This window comes from Antechinus flavipes, chromosome 1 (assembly GCF_016432865.1).
Source record: "Antechinus flavipes isolate AdamAnt ecotype Samford, QLD, Australia chromosome 1, AdamAnt_v2, whole genome shotgun sequence".
NCBI classification, from domain to species: Eukaryota; Metazoa; Chordata; class Mammalia; order Dasyuromorphia; family Dasyuridae; genus Antechinus; species Antechinus flavipes.
Window position 1 is genome coordinate 368502019 of NC_067398.1, and position 24633 is coordinate 368526651.

Here is a 24633-nt window from a genome sequence, read left to right on the forward strand (position 1 = left end):
ATACACATGCACTCATACATACACACACACACACACACACACACACACATACACACAAAATGTTATTTTAAATGCTCCCTTAACATACCTCTGAAATGGAAATTGTGTACACCTGAAAAGAAATTTTAATTTTTAGTAATCACATAATGAGATGTTAAGATTTCACCCAGATCTTTAATTTAACAAATATTTATTAAGCATCTGCATATGTAACCTTTTATACTAAGCAGGAACTGAAGTGAGAGCACCTTTCATTTAAATCTCTCTTTTTTTTTTCCTAGCTATTCCCTGTATAGGGTTAAACAAGTTATCAAACCTCTGAGTCTTAGTTTTCTCATGAACAAAATTATTTGGGGGATTGCAGATGTAGTAGATAATCTCTAAATATCCTTCCAGTTATAAAGCTATTATATGTACCCATAGATTAAGTTAATATTAAATATACCCAAAATTATTTTGAGGGGGAGGGAAGTATCACTAACAATCAGCAAAGTTCTTAAGCTATAAAAAAAATCTTAATTTAGAAAAATCTGAAAATCCTAAAAGAAAACAATAACATACAATGCTTAGTAACTGCACTTGTAGAGATTTGACCTCTCATTCTTTTGGTGTTAGGTATTTGCTCCTCTGTGCTAAATTATAAAGTTATTCTTATCCTTCCTCTGCAGGCAGAATTCACAGCCATGCGGGACCAGTACATGAGAGGTGGAGAGGGCTTCATTATATGCTACTCTGTCACTGATCGACAGTCCTTCCAGGAAGCTGCTGGGTTTAAAGAGCTCATTTATCAGGTCCGCCATACCTATGACATTCCTTTGGTGCTAGTGGGGAACAAAATTGATCTGGAGCAGGCCCGGCAAGTAAGTGCCAATTGAATGAGTTAGTCTTCTTTCTGTAGACTATTTCACAACATGTCTGACTACCATAGCATCCAAGGTCAATTTTAAAAGATCATTTGTGTGTATGTGTGTGTATGTGTGTGTGTGTGTGTGTGTGTGTACAAAGTATGAATTTATGAGTAAAGTATCTTCTTGAAATTGTTCTATTGAAAATCACCCTAGAACTATATCATGACACCTAGTCATAATGAATATAGTCAATCTTCTCTGTTCTCATTTCTTCCACAAAAATTAATAGCCAAGGATGGGTCAGTTATTAGGTCTCAGGTGGGATCAGATAGATGTAGTAGAGATTTCTCTGACTGAAATTTACTTTAGCCAGTTTCCAGAATCACTTTACTAAGTCTAGTCAGTACAGATTTTATAACCATAGGTAATATCTTCATAGCTATGAAGTTTGAAATAGGAAATTGATTAGCTCTTGCTCCACATGAAGAAACCAATGTAAGGAACTTCTATCAGTGGAAAAACTGACCTTGATGTAACTCTTTATATATAATTCACTTTATATAGTCAGTCAATAAATGTCTTTAAAGCAACTGCTATATGCCAAGCAGGGTGTTAAGCATTTATATGAATAAAAATAAAGTTGTCTTGTCTATAAGGAACTTAAATCTGATAATAAAAGACAACCCAAAAAAAACCAAAGCTGTCAAAGTGATTGTTGAAGGTACTCTGTATATATGTATCATGGAAAGTTCTAAAGAAGTTTCAAAGCTGTATGGCTGGTAGGAAAAGGGGAAAGAAACTCTGTTGTGTCCCCTTTTGAAACAGATGCCCTAGAACTCAAAGTCCAGAATCCAATTAGAAGGGCAGACTATTCTGATGAGATGTATTAGCAGATTTAACCTTATCTAATGAAATTAGAATATATATATGTAATTTATATAATATAATTTATATATAATTTATCTTATATAATGAAATTTCCCAAAGATGATATATCTTGAGAATTTGAAGTTTAAGAAGTTCCAAAGAAGTCCATTTTTCTGCAAAGCTACATGCTAACATTTCATTGAATTTGTTCTTTATTTCTTTTTACTTATGTAATACTAGTAGTTGTGTGTGTCACTTTGGAGAGAGTAAATTGGCCAATATTAATCCTGCCTCTCCTTCCCTCCTTGAGTTCTTGGGTTTCACTAGTCCATACACTACACCAGGAATTAGTTTCTCTCTTTTTTTTAAATCTTAAGGGAAATATAATGCCATCCCTAGTCCATGTGGTCCCCTCTGCTGCTTTATGAAGTTTTCAGTAAACTTTTGATTGCATTCAAAATAGGTTAGAGTCTACAGTAGGGAAAACTTGTAACATTTAGGCAGAGGTTGGATTGTCTTTCCTAATTTGATTTTCTTTTTATTCCTAAATAATCTTTAATCTCTTGATGTTTGAGGCAAAACATGTATATATATATATATATATACACGTAAATGTATATATAGGTATATGTACATGCATGTGTGTAAATTCACTTTACAGATCTAATGCAATAGGCACAACTATTAGGTTGAATAAAGCTTGAATATATTGAAGTATAGCTTGAATCTCCTGCGCTGAAATACCTATAGGGTCTTTTTTCATCTGCTATTTGTTTTTCTCAAAATGTTTTCGACTCATCTTATGAGACCTCTCTTATTCATTTTAGCCTGTCACAGGCTGTGTTTATTTCCTCAAGAAATTCCAGTGTTTAAGTCAGTTTCATCTTTTAGTTCACAGACCCAAACATCCCAAATTGCTCCCTCTCTGAACACTAAATCCTAATATGCAAGTCAATTCTCAAGGTCTTATTACATTTAGATCATTTTTTTAAAAAAAATCTTCTTTTCTTTTCATATTGATTTTCAGCTGAACTGGATTCCAAATGTATAATTTTATGTTCCTATAGTTAATTACCCTTTCAAAAATAAACAAAAGAGGTATAAACATTGCTAAATATTGGAAACTATGGTGGAAAATAATTTTGTTTCAGGATGAATATGGTAAAGCAGGGGATGCCTTCTTCTATACATTTGAATTTTCATATACTACAATTTCCCTTATGGTTGGAAAGTATATCTCATATTGGAGTACTCAGATATTTCTTTGGTATTTGTGTATGTGTGTGTGTGAATACATATATGCATATATTATAATATATGTATATATATATGCATGTGTGTAAATTGTTGTACCAATCTGAGAGTAGTCTGATTAAGAGCTCCATTTTATACATGCACTTACAATGTATCCAAAACTTTTTTTTAATATCTCTTATATTTAGTATGTTATCTTTCTTCTAATTAGCTAATTTCTTTATAGCACTAATAGTGTGATGTAGTTTCTAGGCATCTGAGTGTTTTATTAGACTTTCCAATTAAGTTTGATTCCATGAAAGAGAGAGAAAGTTGGGGGAATTAGAGTATTTACACTTTACTCAGAATTTAATATTTCATTTCCCCACTTACATGTAAAAACATTATTAATAGTTTTTATTTTAAATTTTAAGTTCCAAATGCTCTTTATCCCTCCTGCCCTTCCCACTGAGATAGCCAACAATTTTATGCATTCATACAAAACATATTTCCATATAACCCATGTTGTAAAAGAAAACAAAGATTTAAAAAATTAGTAAAGTTTTTGTTTGCTTTTTGTTTTTGTTATTTGTTTTAAAGAATTCTTTGATCTACATTTAGGCATCATCAGTTCTTTTTCTGGAGGTGGATAGCAATTTTCATAAGTTCTTTGGAATTGTCTTCTATCATTGGATTGTTGAGAATATCTAAGTCATTCACAATTAATAATTATTCAATATTGTTGTTATTGGGTACAATGTTTTTGTTCTGCTCATTGTACTTTACATCACTGAATGTAAGTCTTTCCAAGTTTTTTTTTTTTTTTATTGTTTTTTTTATTGTTATTTTATTGCTATTTTTTATTGTTATTTATTATTGTTATTTTATTGTTATTGTTATTTTATTGTTATATTGAATAAGACAGAAAATGTGTCTTATTCAGGACACATACATGATTTTATAAACTGCTGGGCATAGTTCCAAATAGCTCTTTAGACCAACTCCACTGACAATGTCTCAGCTTTTTCAGCTTTCTCAACATTTGTCATATTCCTCTTCTGAAATATTAGCCAATCTGATAGGTGTGAGGTGGTATCTCTGAATAGATTTAATTTGCATTTCTCTAATCAGCAGCCATTTAGAGCATTTATTCTAATGATTACAGGTAGCTTTCATTATTACTCTGTCTAAAAATTAACTGTTCACATCATTTAACCTTTTATTATTTGGGCAATGATTCTTTTTCTTCATAAATTTGACTCCATTCTCTGTATGTTTGAGAAATAACTAATTTATCAGAATAAAAACTTGCTGTAACATTTTTGAATTATAATTTCTAATTATGTATTTCCCTTTGTGCTGTTTCCCTCTCCTCCACTTATCCTACTCTTCCTCTGTTCATTCATCCTGCTCAGCCTTCAAAAAAATGTTTTGTTTCTGACTATTGCCTCCTCCAATCTGTTCTCCCTACTTATGCTACCTCTCTACTTCTTTTTCCTCCTAGTTTCCTGTTAGGTAATATAGATCTCCAAATCCAAATGTATGTGCATTTTATTTCTTCTTTTGAACCAATTCCAATAAGAGTAATATGCAAATTTTCTTCTCCAACTCCCCAACTTCTCCTCTTTCATGCCTTTTGTTAGTGAAATTATTTACCCCATGCTACCTCTCTCTTCCTTCTTCTTCTACTTCATTCCTTTTTCACCCTTTAATTTTATTTTTTAGATATAATCTTATCATATTAAGTTCACATGTGTTTATGTATGCTCCTATGTATGTATAATCCTAACTTTACTAATAATTATAAAGTTCTGAAGAATTATAATGATAATTTTCCCATGTAGATAATGAAACATTTAACCTTATTGAATCTTTTATGATTTCGCTTTCCTGTTTACCTTTGTAACATTTTGCTTGATTCTTATATTTGAAAGTCAGATTTTCTATTCAGTTCTGGTCTTTTCATCAGTAATGATTGAAAGGCCTCTATTTCATTAAATATCTATTTCCCTTCTGAAGAATTGTGCTTGGTTTTGCTATATAGGTAATTACTAGTTGTAAACATAGCTCCTTTGCCTTCCAGAGTATCATTTTCCAATAACTCTGATTTTTTTAAAACAGAAATTGCTATATTTTTTATCTTAACTATGATTCCTGACATAGTCAAGATATTGATATTTGAGATTTGAATTTTTTTCAAGCTGTTTGCAATAGTTTCTCCTTGACCTGGAAGCACTATAATTTTTCTATAATATTCTTGGGAATTTTTATTTTCATTAGAACTTGAACAGTGCTATTTTATTTATTTATTTTATTATACTCTCTGGTTCTATAATATCAAGGCAGTTTTTAAAAATTTTTTTTAAATGATCATTTTCTTGAAGTCCAAAAATTTTTAAATTATCTCTCTTTAATCTATTTTAAGTCAGTTGTTGTTTTTAATAAGATATTTCACATTTTCTTTTTTTTTTTCATCTTTTGATTTTGTTTATATGTTCCTTGTCATTTAATAGAGAGAAAACTTCCACTCTCCCAATTTAAATTTTTAAGGAATTATTTTCTTCAGTGAATTTTTTACTTCTCCCCATTGGCCAACTCTTTTTAAGGAATACTTTTCTCAGTGTCCACTATCCCTGCTTCCCTGTGGCTGTGTCTAAGGTTCTTCTCCCACCTGGGATGCATCCCTGGATTAGAAACTGGCTCCCCATATAAGCAATGCAATTGAGTTCTGTTCCCAGTGTCATTAGTGAAACCCTTGTAATCACATTATATAATCTCCTTACTGGTTGCTGTCTGAGAATTCTGGAATTTGTTGCTGGCACAGTTGATGCTATCACCCCCAAGGCTGAGATGGTTAATATTGAGTTGGCATAGACTGCACTGGAATGTATTCTCCTCTCATTTTGATATTTTCCTTTTACCTTTTGTTTTTTACTCTAACCTTTTGTTTATTCTGCCTCGCCAGAATTTGTTCTGAGGCTTTATTCAAACTTGTTTGGAAAGTAATTTGGAGAACTCAAGCAAGTCTTTCTTTTCTCCATCATCTTGTCTCTACTACCAACTTAAAAACGTAAGATTCCTTTTAGATCTAGAACAGGCTCAGAGAAATTAAATGACTTACTTGAAATTTTATAAGGAATGACAAAGTCAGAAATAGAAACTCAATTTATCTGCATCATCAATCTCCTCCTTATCATCATTATAAATAGTGTTAATATCTATTCTGTGTCAGTTCCTGGGGGTAAACCATATACAAATATTATCTAAGTTCTTTCTCCCATCAATTTTGCAAGTTAGATGATATTATTATCTCCATTCTATAGTAGAGGAAACCAAGGCAAACATCTGGTAAATGACTTGCCCAGGCTTACAAAGATACTAAGGGTCTGAAGCTAAATTTGAACTCAGCTCTTCCTAATTCCAAGACCAGTGATCTGTCCACTGAACTATCTATCTATCTATCTATCTATCTATCTATCTATCTATCTATATATATATATATATAGTTGCTTTGTTCCATTAGACCTGAGTAGTGTGGTCTTCAGATTCTCTATCTGAACAATGAAAGTACTCAATATTAATACAGCTCAAAATATCCCAAATAAACCATAGGGATTTCTAAGGTTATATTAAATAATAATAATAATAATTTAAAATTTGCAATGAAGAAAATAATTCATTGATATTCATAATGCAAAGACAGACTATTTTGCAAGCCAGATTCTGCTTGAAAAACAAAACAAAATTCTACTACACCTTTGCTACTTGACATACTCTTGATAATAAATAATGGTCTTCAACTGTTTCTCAAGAGTGAAAATATTTCTGTCATGAAGAGCAGAAGTTTACTTGCCTAAAAATGGAACATCTGAAAGTTCTAGCATCAGTCTCAACATAGAAGTCAGGTGATAAAGTCAATAGAACCCCGGCCCTGTTGTCAGGAAGCCCTGAGTTCAAATTTGATCTCAGATACTTACTAGTTATATAACACTAGACAAGTCCATTAACTTCTATCTGCTTCATTATCACCATTTGACATTGACAACAATAGAACTTAAATCTCATGATTTTTGTGAAACTCAAAAGAGATAATATTTGTAAAAATGACTATTTGTAAAATGCCTGGCACATAGATGGTACTTCAATTACAATAGAAAACAATGCCTTTTTTGTTCAAAGGCAATATATTATTTGGAAGGGTCTGTGGGATAGGTCCAGCAAACATATTGAATGCTTTTAATCATTGACAGCTGGATATAAATTGGTTTATCAGAATTACTTTAGCTTCTTAGTAGTGAAAGGAGAAAAGGAAAAGTTTCATTTCCATTAATTATAGGAGGAGTGTAAAAAAATTAAATATGTAGATGAAGGGGACTTTGGGAATATGCCAGATGAGTTAGGCTATTAAAGAAAGAAAAATTGGATAGTGAGGAAACTGGATCAGGGAACTGGAGTGTGCTGTTCTCTTCTTTTTTATAATATAAATGATGGTTCTTTCTGGGAGCAGGTTTCTTGGGGAGGTTTTCTGGAGGCAACCTTAGTTTCAGTTCAAAGTAATAATCATTTCAAAATGCAGCCACCTGATAAAATCCAAACATTTATTTTCTCCTTCCAAGTCTTAATCTCTTTCCTTGGGCCCGGTTAGCTTTCTTAGAGGCCTCTCTCCCTCCTTGGTTCCAAGAGCTCTTGCAGCTTGTCTTTTGCCTCTTCCACTTTTTGCCTCTAGCTCAACTCTGACTCAATCTCCTCCACTGACTGACTGACTGACTGAAGCTCTAAGATCTTCTTATATATGATCTCTTAAAGGTGAGAACCCAAAGGTTGACTCTTCCTCTGAGAGTGGGATTATGGGAGGTGTGAATTCACAAAGTTACAAAGTTTTGTGTATCTCCTGTACTTGTAAACTCCAATGTGTGAGCCAATGTGTGAATTCTCAAAGGTGTAAACTCAAGCATTGTTTCTACCAATATTAGTGACTTAACACCTTGTAAGGATTTGCTCTAATGTGTGAATTAATAAGCATTGCATCAATCCGATTGAGTTAACACTAGGATTCTAACACTGGAGACTATTAGGAGTACTCTAGGAGGGACCTAGATTTTCTAATGGATTAAGTGTTGGAATAGTAGTTAGGAAAATTTGCATTCAAAGTCTGTTTTAGACATTTTCTAGTCATGTGACCAAGAACAAAATACTTAAAATCTCCTAGTCTTAGGTTTGTTTGTATTTTTTTCTGTAAAATGAGAATTCTGTGAAATGATAGCAACTACTCCCTATGATTGTTGTGAGAATACAATAATAAAAATGCTTTGCAAATCTTAAAATCCCTATTAGCTATGCTTATTGTTTTAAAGTGAGGATGAAATAATAGAAGGAAAGTACTTACAAAACCAACACTGTTTACCCTCTAATTCTGTCTACAATTAGCAGTTCCTACTGTAAAATACTCCATAATTCCTTACTATCTTTCCCTTCCTCATGCCTCATCGTATATACTCTTACTTCATAATGTCCTCTACTTTCCTGCCTGGTAGTGGGCCAATGTCAATTCTTGTTTTCCCTTAGCTTTTTCTAAATGTAAAAATAGTACTCTGAATGAAATGGCTTTCAGGAATTTCAAAAGATAAAATTATAAAATATGCCATGTCATGTATCAAACTAACAGAAAATTATTTTATATAACTAGAAAAAATGACAACAAAATTCATCTGGAAGAACAAAAGATCAAGAATAGGAAATTAATGAAAAAAAAATACACAAAGTATGGTGGCTTAGCAGCTCCAAACCTAAAATTATATATAAAACAGCAGTCATCAAAACCATTTGGTACTGCCTAAGAAATAGAGTGGTAGATCGTGAAATAGATTAAATACACACAACATAATAAGCAAGGCTTCTAGTAATCTAGTATTTGATAAACCCCCAAAGTCCAGCTTCTGAAATAAGGACTCACTATTTGACAAAAGTTGCTGGGAAAACTGGAAAATAATATTTCAAAAACTCAGCATAGACCCATATCTCACACCCCATAAGGTCAAAATAAGTGAATTAAAGAACATTATGAAAGGCAAAATGAATTACATTTATGACAGTAAATTAAAAAGTTTTTTAAACAAAACCAACACAAACAAGATGAAAAGGGAAGTACAAAGTTGGGAAAAAAATCTTTATAGTGTTTCTGATAAAGGTCTTATTTCTAAAATATATAAAAAACTGTGTCAAATTTTTAAGAATAAAATCATTCCCTTATTGATAAATGGTCAAAGCATATGAACAGACAATTTTCAGATAACAAAATTAAAGCTGTTTATAGCCATATGAAAAAATGCTCTAAATCACTATTGATCAGAGAAGTGCTAATTAAAACAACTGTGAATTACCACCTCACACCTCTCTAATTGGCTAACATGACAGGAAAAGATAATGACAAATATTGGAGGGGATGTGGGAAAACTGGTACATTAATGCATTGTTGGTGGAATTGTGAATACATCCAACCATTCTGGAGAGTGATTTGGAACCATGTCCAAAGGCTACCAAACTGCACATAACTTTAACCCGGTAATGACATTACTGGTCTGTATGCCAAGGAAATCTTAAAGGAGGAAAAAGGACGCACATGTGCACAAATGTTTGTAGCAGTTCTTTTTGAGATAGCAAAGAATTGGAAAACGAGTAGATGCCCACCAACTGAGGAATGGCTAAACAAGTTGTGTGATATATGAAGATAATGGAATATTACTGTGCCATTAAAAATGATGAACAACATGATTTTAGGAAGGGCTGGAAAGATTTAAAGAAACTGATACTGAGCAAAACAAGCTGAATCTTGAATAAATTGGACAGAATAATAGCAAGAATATGCAATGATCAACTATGAAAAACTTACTTCTCAGTGTTTCAGTGATCCAAAGCAATTTCAATATACTTTAGACAGAAAATGCTGTCTGCATCCAGAAAAAGAATTAAGGAGACTGAATGTAAATCAACAGATAATATGTTCACTTCTTTTTTTCTATTTTTTTAATCTCTTCCATAGGTTTTCCCTTTTGTTCTGCTTTTTCTCTCCCAACATGATTCATAAAGTAATGTGTATTAAAAATAAATAAATTTGCTAGAAAAAAATAAAAATAAAATATTTGATGTCAATCTGTAGATTCCAGACAGTATAATCAGAAGATAGAACATGACAAACTCCCATTGCTGACAGCCTAAATGCAACTTAATGCTTAGCTTCAGGATTTGATAACAAAGCTCTCCATAATCCCTGTAATGCTTCAAGTCCTAGATAGGATTTCCAAAAGACTACTGTTTCTTTATGCAAGTCCCTCATCTAAGTGTTCCTGTCTTTTGCAGTGAGTTCAGCTGTTTAAAGTATGGAGATTGGAAATTATGAAACAATGAACATGACTAGTACTTGTTTATCACTCTCATATTAACAATGCCCTTTCTAAACATTCCCTTGTAAATTATGTAGTACAAATATTAGTATCTCCATTTTACAAATGAGAAAGCTAAAATTAAGACATTTGCCCAATATTAGAGAGCTAATAATTACAGTGGGATTTGAAAAAAAAGAGTATTCCCAAGGTCACATTGTCTCCCATATTATACTGCTGCATTCTTATCCAAATAGCATTTACAAAATTGATAAAATAACAGATATGAAAAGAATTTCTTGAACATTTCTGTGTATGTAGTTTTGACTGAGGGAATTAGGTGATTGGGAAAATAATAAATGTGTGTGTGTGTGTGTGTGTGTGTTGTGTGTGTGTGTGTGTGTATGATTCAAAAATTACCTTGAAATATATCTTTCTTGGTGAGGTATCACTTACCCAGGAACTGTTAAGGAAAAATAAAGGTCAACATAGTTATATGTCATAATATGTGGTTGAGGCAGTAAATGCTTTGATGATTTAAAATAGCAAAACTGATTGTAGCCTAAAATAGTTGGGAATATTTTGAGGATGAGATAGAAATTCATTTCATTTTGAATAATAGGTGGATTTTTCATAATTGAACAAGAATAAGAATAATATAGGTGGAAAGATAGACAAAAGACAAGAAGATGAACATTAAAATGGTTCTTATAAGGGACAATGAATTAGTGAATTTGAATAAACTCAATATATTTACCATTGCAAACTATCACAGTAGATAACATTGTAAAGAATCCCCCCTCCTTCTATCTCTTGGATGATTCATGTTTCTTTTTATATCTGGCCCTAGTCCAGGGATTCTTTAATATTTTTTGTGTCTCATGGAGCCCTATGGCATTCCCCTCCTCAGAATTATGTTTTTAATACATAAACTAAACTATATAGATTTAAAGGAAAGCAAAGCACATTATATATATATATATATATATATATATATATATATATATAATTATTATGTTTATTATTATGGTAATGGTATAAAAAGGGGAAAATGCTACCATCATTTAGACCTAAAATACCTAAAATAAGGAATGTCTACTATAGAGCAATCTTCAATTACTAAATATCTTTGATCCCCTATGATGTACATATGTATTTACTTGCATGCATGCATATGTAAACATGTTACTCTTTATTCACATATCTATATGTAAAGCACATATGCATATCATAAAGTATATAGATTTGTATATGTCTACATATACATATATGTCTATATATATGAGATTTATTTTTATATTTAGATTATATATATCTGTGTCTGCATATAAAGGCATATGTATATTTAAATGAATATATGTATGTATACATATATATGCATATACATACACAGATACTCATATAAGAGCTATATGTATAATATAATTTATATGCAATGAGATTTATATCTTGCTATGTTATTAATATAACAGTTCATATATGTTTTGTGTTATATATTATATACATTTCAAATATATGTGTGTACATATATATTTATATATAAATGATTGTTTATGTGAATATATACATACAGAAACATATATGAATTCAGTATAGGGAATATTTCTCTTGCAAACCAAAGTTTTTCTTCAGTTTTTACATCCTAGGGCTAAGTGGACTCTTACTTCCTTACCTCAGGAAATGTGACAACTCCTTGAAATGGATTCAGCTCAACCTGAGAATGTTTCCATTTATTTCCTTCCCTGATTCATAGCACATCTGCTGAATTGTTTGCACTTCATGGGTCATTGGCCATGTTTGTAAAATTGACAAGTCAGACAAAGGCTGTAGGAACAAGGCTGTTTCTTTTTAAGTGGGAAAAAAAAAAGAAATAAATGAAGCATTGGGAACCAGACTTGTTGCTTGAAGCAAACCTCAGCAACAAATTAACTGCTTCCAAATATTTAAAAAATCAAACACTTAGAGAATATTTTCTCTCCAAAGGGAACCATTATGGAATAAGTATTTTGTGACAAAAGAAGGTTGTCTATGATTCTTTTTCACCTTTGATTTCATAATTTCACTTCAAGGCATTCTGCCCCACCTAAATTCATGTTAGTTGTCCCAATCTCCATACCACTTAAGTAGCTATTGGAATTGTAATGAGACAATCACTTAATTTCTGCCTGCATAGTCTTTTCTCTGCAAATTTGGCTCCAGTTACTCACTAATAAAATGCCCCATAAAACCATCATTTCAACTGGAAACCAAGATGGCAAAGGTGAGATAGCAATCCAGCCAAACTATTTCAACATTCCTCTCCAAACAATTTTAAAAGAGTGCCTCAAATTAAATTCTGAAGTGATAGAGCCAAAAAAATGTGAGACATTTCCTCAGCATAAGATAATTTAGGTCATTTGCAGGAGAAATCTGTGACACAAGGGTGTGGGGTAGCCTAAATTACAAGCCACAGCAGTAGTACCAATGGTAAGTCCTGGAGGCAGAAACAGCAGTAGCAGCTTTGAGAACTCTAATGTTAAAGATAGTAAAGGAGTTGAATGATTAGTCAGAAAAAGATTGTGAGGGACCCTTTGCTCTCAATGGGTACATGACCTAATACTGTCTGGCAACTGCATTGCTCATATACATTGGTGGGTCAGAGTTTCAAGGAAGAAAAGAATGATTCACTTTAGTCACAAAGAAGCAAGGGCCCTGGTTTTAGTTCTAAAGCAGAAAGAAGCAGGAAGATTTGCAGTTACAAAAGAGCAGGAGCCCTTCCAGGGTAAGGACCAAGAATCCAAATTCTAGGAATTCAAAAAGAGGCAATCAATAGTCTATGCCCTCAAGGAACTTAAGGTCTAAAGGGATATACAACATGCAAATGAATATGTGCAAATCAAGCTATATGCAGGATAAGTAAGAAATGATTAACAGAGGAAGGACACAGGAAGACTTTCCTTTTTTTGTTTGAGAAGACTTCCTGCAGAAGGTGAAGTTGTAGATGGGACTTTAAAAAAAGCCAGGGAGTTCAGTAGGCAGAACAAAAGTGGGAGCATTCCAGGCATGGGAGAGATCACAGGAGAATCTATGGATCAGAGAAATGGAATATTTTGCATGTGGAACAGACAGAGATCAGTGTTGCTGGATTGGAGTTGCATGTTGAGGAATAAGATGTAAAAATACTGTATTTGTTGGTGGGAAGGGGTAGAATGGAAAGGGCTTCGCATATCAAATAAAAAAAAAAATTGAATTTACTGCTAGAGGCTATAAGAAGCCAGTGAAGTTTATTGGTGAGGACCTGATCATATGTCTATTTTAGTATAATCATTTTAGTGGTGGTGAATGGAGGATAGATTAGAGCAGCAGGAAAAAATTTGATTCAAACAGGACCCTATATCTCCCTCCAATCAAGCCATTTCCACAATTCAGGTATGAGTGATAAGGACATGAACTCAAGTAGGGGGAGATCAAAAAGAAAAGGGAAGCATATGTGAAAAATATAGCAAAAATAAAATTGATTGGTCTTAGCAACAGTTTAGATATGGGAATGAGAAATAATGAAGAATCCAGAATTGCTCAGAAATTGTGCACCTGATGGATTGGGAGATTAACATAGCCCTTTATAGAATTAGGAAAGATGAGGAATGGAGAATAGGTGGTGAAGAACTTTTAGCAGGAAAAATAATTTGTTAAATTTTAGACATATTGAATTTAAAATGTCTCTTGGAAATCTAGTCTGAGATTTGAAGATGTGGGACTGGAGGTCAGTGAGATTTGGAAAGAATAAGTATATTTAAGAATCATCAGCATATGTGGTAATTAAACCCATGAGAACTGATGAGATCATAAAATGAAGTAGTATAGAGGCAGAAGAGAAGAGACCCCAAGACAGAACCTTAGAGATAGTATGGTTAAGGGTACAATTTACAAGATCCAGCAAGGAAAACAGAAAAAGAGAGGGTAGGTAGGAGGAGAACAAGTAGTGAATAGGGTACCAAAAACCTAGAGAAGAGTTTCAAGGAAAATAGAGTGGTGATAGAGACAGAGATTGCAGTTGTCAATGAAGATAATAAATTCAGAAAAGTCCATTGACCTTAGCAACTAAAAGAACATGAGTCACTTTGGAGAGAGCAGTTTTAGTGGAATAATAAAAGTATAAGCCAGATTTGAAAGATGTTAAGAGAAGAGTGAAAGTATAATGCTGGAGAAACTGAGCAAGATAGAGATTAGAGAGTATTCAATAATTTATTAAATGGGAAAGATTTACTGGGACCAAATGGATCCAAGGCTGAATGAAACTATAGTCTCAAAGAATCCAGCAGTGAATGTCAGATACAAGATTTTTTTATAAGGTAACAAGAACAGTGACATAATGGGGGAGGTTCCTGGATGGGGATGACCTAATGGGGGGAGGCACCTAGGATGACATAATGGAGGGAGGGACTGGAGAGGCTCCTGATATTTAATGATGTCTAAAATGGATAAAGACTTTTATCTCATCAAAACATTATAGCCTAAGGTCTAAGCTATAAGAGCTTTATCCTATCAAACATTAAGAGGTAATAGTTATAACCTGAGGCAGAGTAACTGAATAGAACAATTAGGGAAACTGGGTCAGGACATCAAAAGAGAACTGTGGCAAAAAGAGAGAGAGAGAGAGAGAGAGAGAGAGAGAGAGAGAGAGAGAGAGAGAAGGTGTGAACATCTATTGTAGATGGCCTTTTTGAGGAATTTAGCAAAAATAGGGATAGAAGACAATAGTAGGAATGGAAGAATTAAGTGAATTTTTTTCAATTGAGATAGGCAGGTTTATAGACAATAGAAAATGAATCAGTAGACAAAGACTGAAAATAAGTGAAAGAATTGAGATAAATGGGACAATTAATTAAAGGAAAGGAGATAGAATGAGATCAATTAAACATGTAGATGATTTAACATTGGTAAAGAGTAAAATCATTTCATCATGTGAGATGAGAGCAAAAAAAGGATAAAGTAGAAAAAGATACCTGAGTAATAGGAGGTGAGGAAGAGGAAAGGAGGAATACACCATAAATGGCCTCACCCCTGAGTGGGTAAGGAAAGAGCATTCCACAGGAGATTTGAGAAGGAATCAACAGGCTTAGGAAAAACAACAACAACAAACAAACAAACTAAACAAAAAAAGAAACTGCTGTGGAAAGTTGGATAGTGAGGAAATAAAGGAAATCTATTGAAATGCCTAGCAGAAATGAAAGCTCAATTGAGATTATATAACAAGGGGACTTCCGGCCAAGATGGCGGAGAGGAAGCACACTGCTGTGTAACCTCCGCGTTTTTCTCTCACTATCCATTTAATTTCATGCCTCTGAATTAATGCTCGACTGAAAAAAAAAAACATACAAATAGTTACCAAGAGAAACCATCCTTGAGACTCGTCAGGAAAGGTCTGTTTTTGCGAGGATTATTAGATCAGAAGCAGCCTTCAGGCAGTAGCGAAAGCGAGAGCACGGAAAGCGGCTCTGAGCCGAGCAGAGTGAAGAGGGGGTGGGGTGTGATCACAGCTGTCTCTGCGGGGAGAGCTTCGCTACAAGACTGGATACTTTGCTCCAGCAGCAAGTCAGCAGCGCAGCAGAAAAGCTAAAAACACCGAGGGTGAAGAATACAACCCCAAACAGCTGGAGTCTCTCGGGACCTGGCCACCCCTCCCCCACAGTGTCTCAGCGCTCTCGGATCTCAGAGTGCAGGCGCAGCACAATCCTGCTAGTGCCTCACTGTTACCCTGTCCCTCCCCCAAAGAAAGCAGCTCCATTCAAGGGTTTTTTTCTTCTGTTTCTTGGCTAGTTTGTCTTTGATTATTAGACAGAATGAGTAAGAAACTGAAAAAGACTTTAACCCTTGACAGCTTCTATACAGATAAAGAGCAGACTCCAAATCCTGAGGAGACTAAAAACAAAACAGTCCCCAGGTGAATCCCCAAAGGAGGAGATCATATGTTCCTCAGCACAGATGAATCTCATGGAGAAAATTAAAAAGGCTCTCACAAGAGAGCTAGAAGAAAAATGGGAAAAGCAGAGTGAGGCTTGGCAAAAGGAGAGGGAAGCTTGGGAAAAGGAGAGGGAGGCTTGGCAAAAGGAGAGGGAAGCTTGGGAAAAGGAGAGGGAGGCTTGGCAAAAGAGCCTGGAGAAGTCAGTTAAAGAGAGAGTGGATAAAGAAACCAAATCCTTGAAAAATAGGATTAGTGAACTGGAAACAGAAAATAGCTCTCTAAAAAACAAAATTGGCGAAATGGAAAAAAATTCCACAGAACAAAAGAACTCAATGGGACAATTAGAAAAAGATCTTTAAAAAGTGAGTGAAGAAAATACTTCACTGAAAATCAGGGTCGAACAAATGGAATTGAATGACTCGAGGAGACAAGAAGAATCAGTCAAGCAAATCCAAAAAAATCAAACAATGGAAAAGAATGTGAAATATCTTCTGGGGAAGACAACAGACCTGGAAAACAGATCCAGGAGAGACAATCTGAGAATCATCGGACTCCCAGAAAAGTATGATGAAAAAAAGAGCCTGGGCACTATTTTCCAGGAAATTATCAAAGAGAACTGCCCAGAAGTCATAGAAACAGAGGGCAAAATAGACATTGAAAGAATTCATCGATTCCCTACTGAAAGGGATCCTAAAATCAAAACACCAAGAAATATAGTGGCCAAATGCCAGAACCCTCAGACGAAGGAAAAAATACTGCAAGCAGCTAGAAAAACCCAATTCAAGTATCGAGGAGCCACAATAAGGATCACCCAGGATCTGGCAGCATCTACATTAAAAGATCGAAGGGCCTGGAATATGATATTTCGAAAAGCTAAAGAACTTGGGATGCAACCAAAAATAACTTACCCAGCGAGAATGACCATCTTTTTCCAGGGAAGAAGATGGACATTCAACGAAGTAAGCGATTTTCACCTATTTTTGATGAAAAAGCCAGAACTTAACAAAAAATTTGATCTACAAGTACAGAACTCAAGAGAAATCTAAAAAGGTAAAGATTAATCTTGGGAACTATATTTCGGCTATAAAGATGTATAAAGAATACATGTATACCTTGTTCTAGAAACTAGATGTGGAAAGGACATTGTACCAGAAAAAGGGGAAAGTGGGGGTAGTACATTTCATGAAGAGGCATAGGAAACCTATTATATCTGAGAGAAAGAATGGAGAGGGATGAATATAGTGAGTATTTTACTGTGTTCAGAATTGGCTTTAAGAGAAAAATTTTAGACATATTCAATCTATGGTGAAACTTCTCCCACCTCATTGAAAAGTGAGAAGGGAAAAGTGAAAAGGGAAGGAATAAGCTAAGTGGAAGGGAATACAGAAACTGGGAGGGAAAGGGGTAAGATGGGGGAGGAACTTTAAGGGGGGGGAGGGATACTAAAAAAGGGAGGGCTGTGAGAAGCAAGTGTTGCTCACAAGCTTAATACTGGGAAGGGAAGTAAAGGGGAAAGAAGGGAGAAAAGCATTAAGAGGGGTTAACAAGATGGCAAGTAATACAGAATTGGTCATTTTAACCATAAATGTGAACGGGGTAAACTCCTCCACAAAGAGGAAGCGGTTAGCAGAATGGATTAAAAGCCAGAATCCTACAATATGTTGTTTACAGGAAACACACCTGAAGCAGGGAGATACATGCAGGTTAAAGGTAAAAGGTTGGAACAAAATCTATTATGCTTCAGGTGAAGTCAAAAAAGCGGGGGTAGCCATCTTGATCTCAGATCAAGCTAAAGCAAAAATTGATCTAATCAAAAGAGATAAGGAAGGGCACTATATCTTGCTAAAGGGCAGAATGAATAATGAAGCAGTATCTATATTAAACATATATGCACCAAGTGGTGTAGCATCTAAATTCTTAAAAGAGAAATTAAGAGAGCTGCAAGAAGAAATAGACAGCAAAACTATAATAGTGGGAGATCTCAACCTTGCACTCTCAGAATTAGATAAATCAAACCACAAAATAAACAAGAAAGAAGTCAAAGAGATAAATAGAATACTAGAAAAATTAGATATGATAGATCTCTGGAGAAAATGTAATGGGGACAGAAAGGAATACACCTTCTTTTCAGCAGTTCATGGAACTTATACAAAAATTGACCATATATTAGGACATAAAAACCTCAAACTCAAATGCAGTATGGCAGAAATAGTAAATGCATCCTTTTCAGACCACGATGCAATGAAAATTACATTCAACAAAAAGCCAGGGGAAAGTAGACCAAAAAATAATTGGAAACTAAATAATCTCATACTAAAGAATGATTGGGTGAAACAGCAAATTATAGAAATAATTAATAACTTCATCCAAGAAAACGATAATAATGAGACATCATACCAAAATGTATGGGATGCAGCCAAAGCGGTAATAAGGGGAAATCTCATATCTCTAGAGGCCTATTTGTATAAAATAGAGAAAGAGAAGGTCAATGAATTGGGCTTGCAACTAAAAATGCTAGAAAAGGAACAAATTAAAAACCCCCAGTCAAACATTAAACTTGAAATTCTAAAAATAAAAGGAGAGATCAATAAAATTGAAAGTAAAAAAAAAACTATTGAATTAATTAATAAAACTAATAGTTGGTTCTATGAAAAAACCAACAAAATAGACAAACCCTTAGTAAATCTGATTTAAAAAAGGAAAGAGGAAAATCAAATTGTTAGTCTTAAAAATGAAAAGGGAGAACTCACCACTAACAAAGAGGAAATTAGAGCAATAATTAGGAACTACTTTGCCCAACTTTACGCCAATAAATTCGACAACCTAAATGAAATAGAAGAATACCTCCAAAAATATAGCTTGCCTAAACTAACAGAGGAGGAAGTAAATATCCTAAACACTCCCATCTCAGAAAAAGAAATAGAACAAACTATCAGTCAACTCCCTAAGAAAAAATCCCCAGGACCAGATGGATTTACATCTGAATTCTATCAAACATTTAAAGATCAATTAACTCCAATGCTAAATAAACTATTTGAAAAAATAGGGATTGAAGGAGTCCTACCAAACTCCTTTTATGACACAGACATGGTACTGATACCTAAACCAGGTAGGCTGAAAACAGAGAAAGAAAATTATAGACCAATCTCCCTAATGAATACTGATGCTAAAATCTTAAATAAAATATTAACAAAAAGACTACAGAAAATCATCCCCAGGATAATACACTATGACCAAGTAGGATTTATACCAGGAATGCAGGGCTGGTTCAATATTAGGAAAACTATCAACATAATTGACTATATCAATAACCAACCAAACAAAAACCATATGATCATCTCAATAGATGCAGAAAAAGCATTTGATAAAATCCAATAGCCATTCCTAATAAAAACACTTGAGAGCATAGGAATAAAAGGACTTTTCCTTAAAATAGTCAGGAGCATATATTTATAACCATCAGTAAGCATCATATGCAATGGGGAAAAACTGGAACCTTTCCCAGTAAGATCTGGAGTGAAGCAAGGTTGCCCACTATCACCATTATTATTCAATATTGTATTAGAAACACTAGCCTCGGCAATAAGAGTCGAGAAAGAGATTAAAGGAACTAGAGTAGGCAATGAGGAAACCAAACGATCACTCTTTCCAGATGATATGATGGTATACCTAGAGAACCCCAGAGATTCTACTAAAAAGCTATTAGAAATAATTCATAATTTTAGCAAAGTAGCAGGATACAAAATAAATCCCCACAAATCCTCAGCATTTTTATACACCACCAACAAAATCCAAGAGCAAGAGATACAAAGAGAAATTCCATTCAAAATAACTGTTGATAGCATAAAATATTTGGGAATCTACCTACCAAAGGAAAGTCAGGAATTATATGAGCAAAATTACAAAAAAGTTTCCACACAAATAAAGTCAAACTTAAATAATTGGAAAAATATTAAGTGCTCTTGGATAGGCCGAGCGAATATAATAAAGATGACAATACTCCCTAAACTGATCTATTTATTTAGTGCTATACCAATCAGACTTTCCAAGAAAATATTTTAATGATTTAAAAAAAATAACAACAAAATTCATATGGAACAATAAAAAGTTGAGAATCTCAAGGGAATTAATGAAAAAAAAAATCAAATGAAGGTGGTCTAGCTGTACCAGATCTAAAATTATATTATAAAGCAGCAGTCACCAAAACTATTGGCTAAGAAATAGATTAGTTGATCAGTGGAAAAGGTTAGGTTCACAAGACAGAATAGTCAACTATAGCTATCTAGTGTTTGACAAACCCAAAGATTCTAACTTTTGGGATAAGATTTCATTATTTGATAAAAACTGCTGGGATAACTGGAAATTAGTATGGCAGAAATTAGGCAAGGACCCACACTTAACACCATATACCAAGATAAGATCAAAATGGGTCCATGACCTGGGCATAAAGAATGAGATTATAAATAAATTAAAGGAACATAGGATAGTTTATCTCTCAGACTTGTGGAGGAGGAAGAAATTTGTGACCAAAGATGAACTAGAGACCATTACTGATCACAAAATAGAAAATTTTGATTACATCAAATTAAAAAGCCTTTGTACAAACAGAACGAATGCAAACAAGATTAGTAGGGAAGCAACAAACTGGGAAAACTTCTTTACAATTAAAGGTTCTGATAAAGGCCTCATTTCCAAAATATTTAGAGAACTGACTCAAATTTATAAAAAATCAAGCCATTCTCCAATTGATAAATGGTCAAAGGATATGAACAGACAATTTTCAGATGATGAAATTGAAACTATTACCACTCACATGAAAGAGTGTTCCAAATCACTATTGATCAGAGAAATGCAAATTAAGACAATTCTGAGATATCACTACACACCTGTCAGATTGGCTAAGATGACAGGAAAAAATAATGATGAATGTTGGAGGGGATGCGGGAAAACGGGGACACTGATGCATTGTTGGTGGAGTTGTGAACGAATCCAACCATTCTGGAGAGCAATCTGGAATTATGCCCAAAAAGTTATCAGACTGTGCATACCCTTTGATCCAGCAGTGTTTCTATTGGGCTTATATCCCAAAGAAATACTAAAGAAGGGAAAGGGACCTGTATGTGCCAAAATGTTTGTAGCAGCCCTGTTTGTAGTGGCTAGAAACTGGAAAATGAATGGATGCCCATCAATTGGAGAATGGCTGGGTAAATTGTGGTATATGAATGTTATGGAATATTATTGCTCTGTAAGGAATGACCAGCAGGATGAATACAGAGAGGCTTGGAGAGACCTACATGGACTGATGCTAAGTGAGATGAGCAGAACCAGGAGATCATTATACACTTCAACAACGACATTGTATGAGGATGTATTCTGATGGAAGTGGATTTCTATGACAAAGAGACCTAACTAAGTTTCAATGGATAAATGATGGACAGAGACAGCTACACCCAGAGAAGGAACACTGGGAAACGAATGTGAACTATTTGCATTTTTGATTTTCTTCCCAAGTTATTTTTACCTTCTGAATCCAATTCTCCCTGTGCAACAGGAGAACTGTTCGGTTCTGCAAATATGTATTATATCTAGGATATACTGCAACGTACTTAACATATATAGGACTGCTTGCCATCTTGGGGGGGTGGAGGGAGGGAGGGGAAAAAACGAAACATAAGCAAGTGCAAGGGATAATGTTGTAAAAAATTACCCTGGCATGGATTCTGTCAATACAAAGTTATTATTAAATAAAATAAAATTTAAATTTAAAAAAAAAGAGAGATTATATAACAAATTTGAAATGGACAAGTTGAAAAAAATTTTTTTTGAGTGATTTTCTCTACCTTTTGTTTAGCACATGTGTAGGAATAAAGATCTTTATGGGTAAAAGTGATTCAAAGCTGGTGCTTAGTTGGACATAATTGGAATTATGTTAAAGGGACTAATTAATAAGTGGGGGATGACAGCATGGTTTGATTTGATTCACCAAGGTGTCAAGATAGGAAGAAAAAGAAAAAGTGGCTAGAAAATGTGATCAGTTAAGAGAATGAAACAAAGGTACCAGTCCTCCACCCTTAAAGTATAGGCACAGAAGAACATAGGAAGATTAAAATCAAAAGCAGAAATTGCTCTTTTTTCCCACTGGCACTTCACTACATCCTTGTGGGAAGACTGAGTTGGTTAGCAGGAGGTGAAAGCTGCCTGAAATATAAGTGATTGCTTTGGGGCAGATGGAAGATAAGGGGCCTGCCCTCTAGTAGACTTTCCTCAGAAGACAGTCTGCATCCAGAAAAAGATGTCAGTATTTGTATAGTCTAAGTTACCTTAGAAGGCTGGCTGTGAAGTAGCATGCTGCAAGACATAATCAACTTTCTGAATAAATGAAAAACCCCAGATCAGTCCTTCCTGGCTCTTTCTCAAGGGAAACACTGATCCCAATAAGATATGGCTCATGCAATAAATGATATTACATGTATAGACATATATGTGTTGTGCCACAGTTCCCTTTTAATGTCCTGATTCAGTTTATATAATTGTCCTACCTTAGTTACTCTGCCTCAGGCTATAATCATTCCCTCTTAATCATTAGAATGTTTGATAGGATACAGGTCTTATATCTTAGACATCATTAGAATATCAGGAGCCTCTCCAGTATTTCCCTCCATTATGTCATCTTAGGTGCCTTCCCCTGTTAGGTCTTCCCCATCCCAGGTACCTCCCCCATTATGTCATTGTTCTTGTTACCTATTAAAGAATGTTGTATCTGACATTCGCACCTGGATTCTTGGAGTTGATAGTGTTATTCAGCCCTGGGACCAAACCATGGATCCACTCGGTCCCAGTAAATCTTTCCCTTTCGAATAAAATATTAATAACTCTCTAATCTCTATCTTGCCTCAGTTTCTTTGGCATTATATATGTATTAGTAAAATATTTTGATAGTTTTACATTTATAATATAATAAAAGAACTCTAAATGAATCATTGATGTAAATATGAAATCTTCATCTTTCCTCCAAAACATTCCCTTTTCCTAACTTCTTTATTATTTTTGATTATCCCAGTCACCCAGCGTTCTCATCCTCAGTATCATTCTCAGTTACTCTTTCATGCTCACTCTACATATCCAATCTGTTCCCAACTCTTGTCATTTCTGTATTTACAAAATTTCTTAAAAATCCTTTGTTTTCCACTCACACAGTCAGCTCTAGCCTCCTTCCCCTAATAAAGGCTTTCATCAGCCCACATCCATACTGTTGTAATTATCTTCTGATTGATCATCTGCATTAAATATCTATCTACTCTAATCCAATCTTCATTCACTTTCCAAAAGTGTTTTCTAAAGAATAGTTCTTATCATGTCCCTTCTGCATTCATTGATCTATAGTGGCTTCCTAATACCTCAAATGTAGAGTCCATGCCTGGGCATTCACAACTCGGTTCCTTTCTGCCTTTGCAGTCTTTTTCTTCACTCTTTCTCAAGGACTCTATGATCCAGAGACCTCTGACTGTTACTAGAAATTGACCCTCTATTTGCTAAGTCCTGTCTTCTTACTGATAGTCCCCATACTTGAAATAATCTAATTCCTTGCCTCTACCTACTGGGTCTTCTTAGCATTCTTCAAAATTTAGCTCAAATTTTAACTTTTTTAGGAGCCCTTCCCTACTCCTAGCCAGTTTAACTCCCTCTGTCCCATCACTACTAGTATCTTTTCCCTATGATTATCTTCATCTATTTTGTATATATCTTATATGTACAGAGGTATTTGCATGGTATCTCTTCCATTAGAAGATGAACTCTGAGGTCAAGAACCACACTTAGGCCTTTCTTTGTATCCTTAATTCTTACTACAGTTTCTGACAACTTAATAAGAAGCACTTAATAAATTATTGTTGATTAAATTTTTTCAGTACAAAATTTCTCAAACTTCAATACCATTGTTATTATTATATGTAATGCTTTTTTTTTAAACCAATGTATCAAAGTTGCTATTTTAACTTTATAATTACTATTATAGAAAAACACATTTCTCACCAATGAAATGTGAGCAATATTGCCAGGTTGCATAACACTTTGATAAATCAGGCAACCACTATAAAGAATAAAAAAAAATTTTCAATTTCAAATGTATGATTAAACACATTCTAAAAGAAAAGCTTATTAACCATTCTTTCTCAAATAAAGTAAAATCAAATTGGCGATAGTTTTCTGTGAAAAATGAATACTTTATCAAATATTTTGAAACATCTATATCCTCAATATAAGATGAGAATTGCTTCTCTAAAGTGACTAATTGATTAATAAATATTACTTTTTCTATTTTATTTGCAATGAAGTTTGTTTTTTTTTTTAATTGGAAAACAAA

At 34.0% G+C, this 24633-nt stretch overlaps 1 protein-coding gene across 1 annotated transcript in view; it reads left to right on the top strand.

Moving 5' to 3' along the window:
* The window catches only part of RIT2 (Ras like without CAAX 2), a 552797-nt gene that overhangs the window by 278655 nt on the left and 249509 nt on the right, over positions 1-24633 (top strand). Inside the window, exon 4 of the mRNA XM_051969691.1 lies at positions 669-860. Coding sequence (XP_051825651.1) covers positions 669-860 — 192 coding nt within the window. The remainder of the gene's footprint in view (positions 1-668; positions 861-24633) is intronic.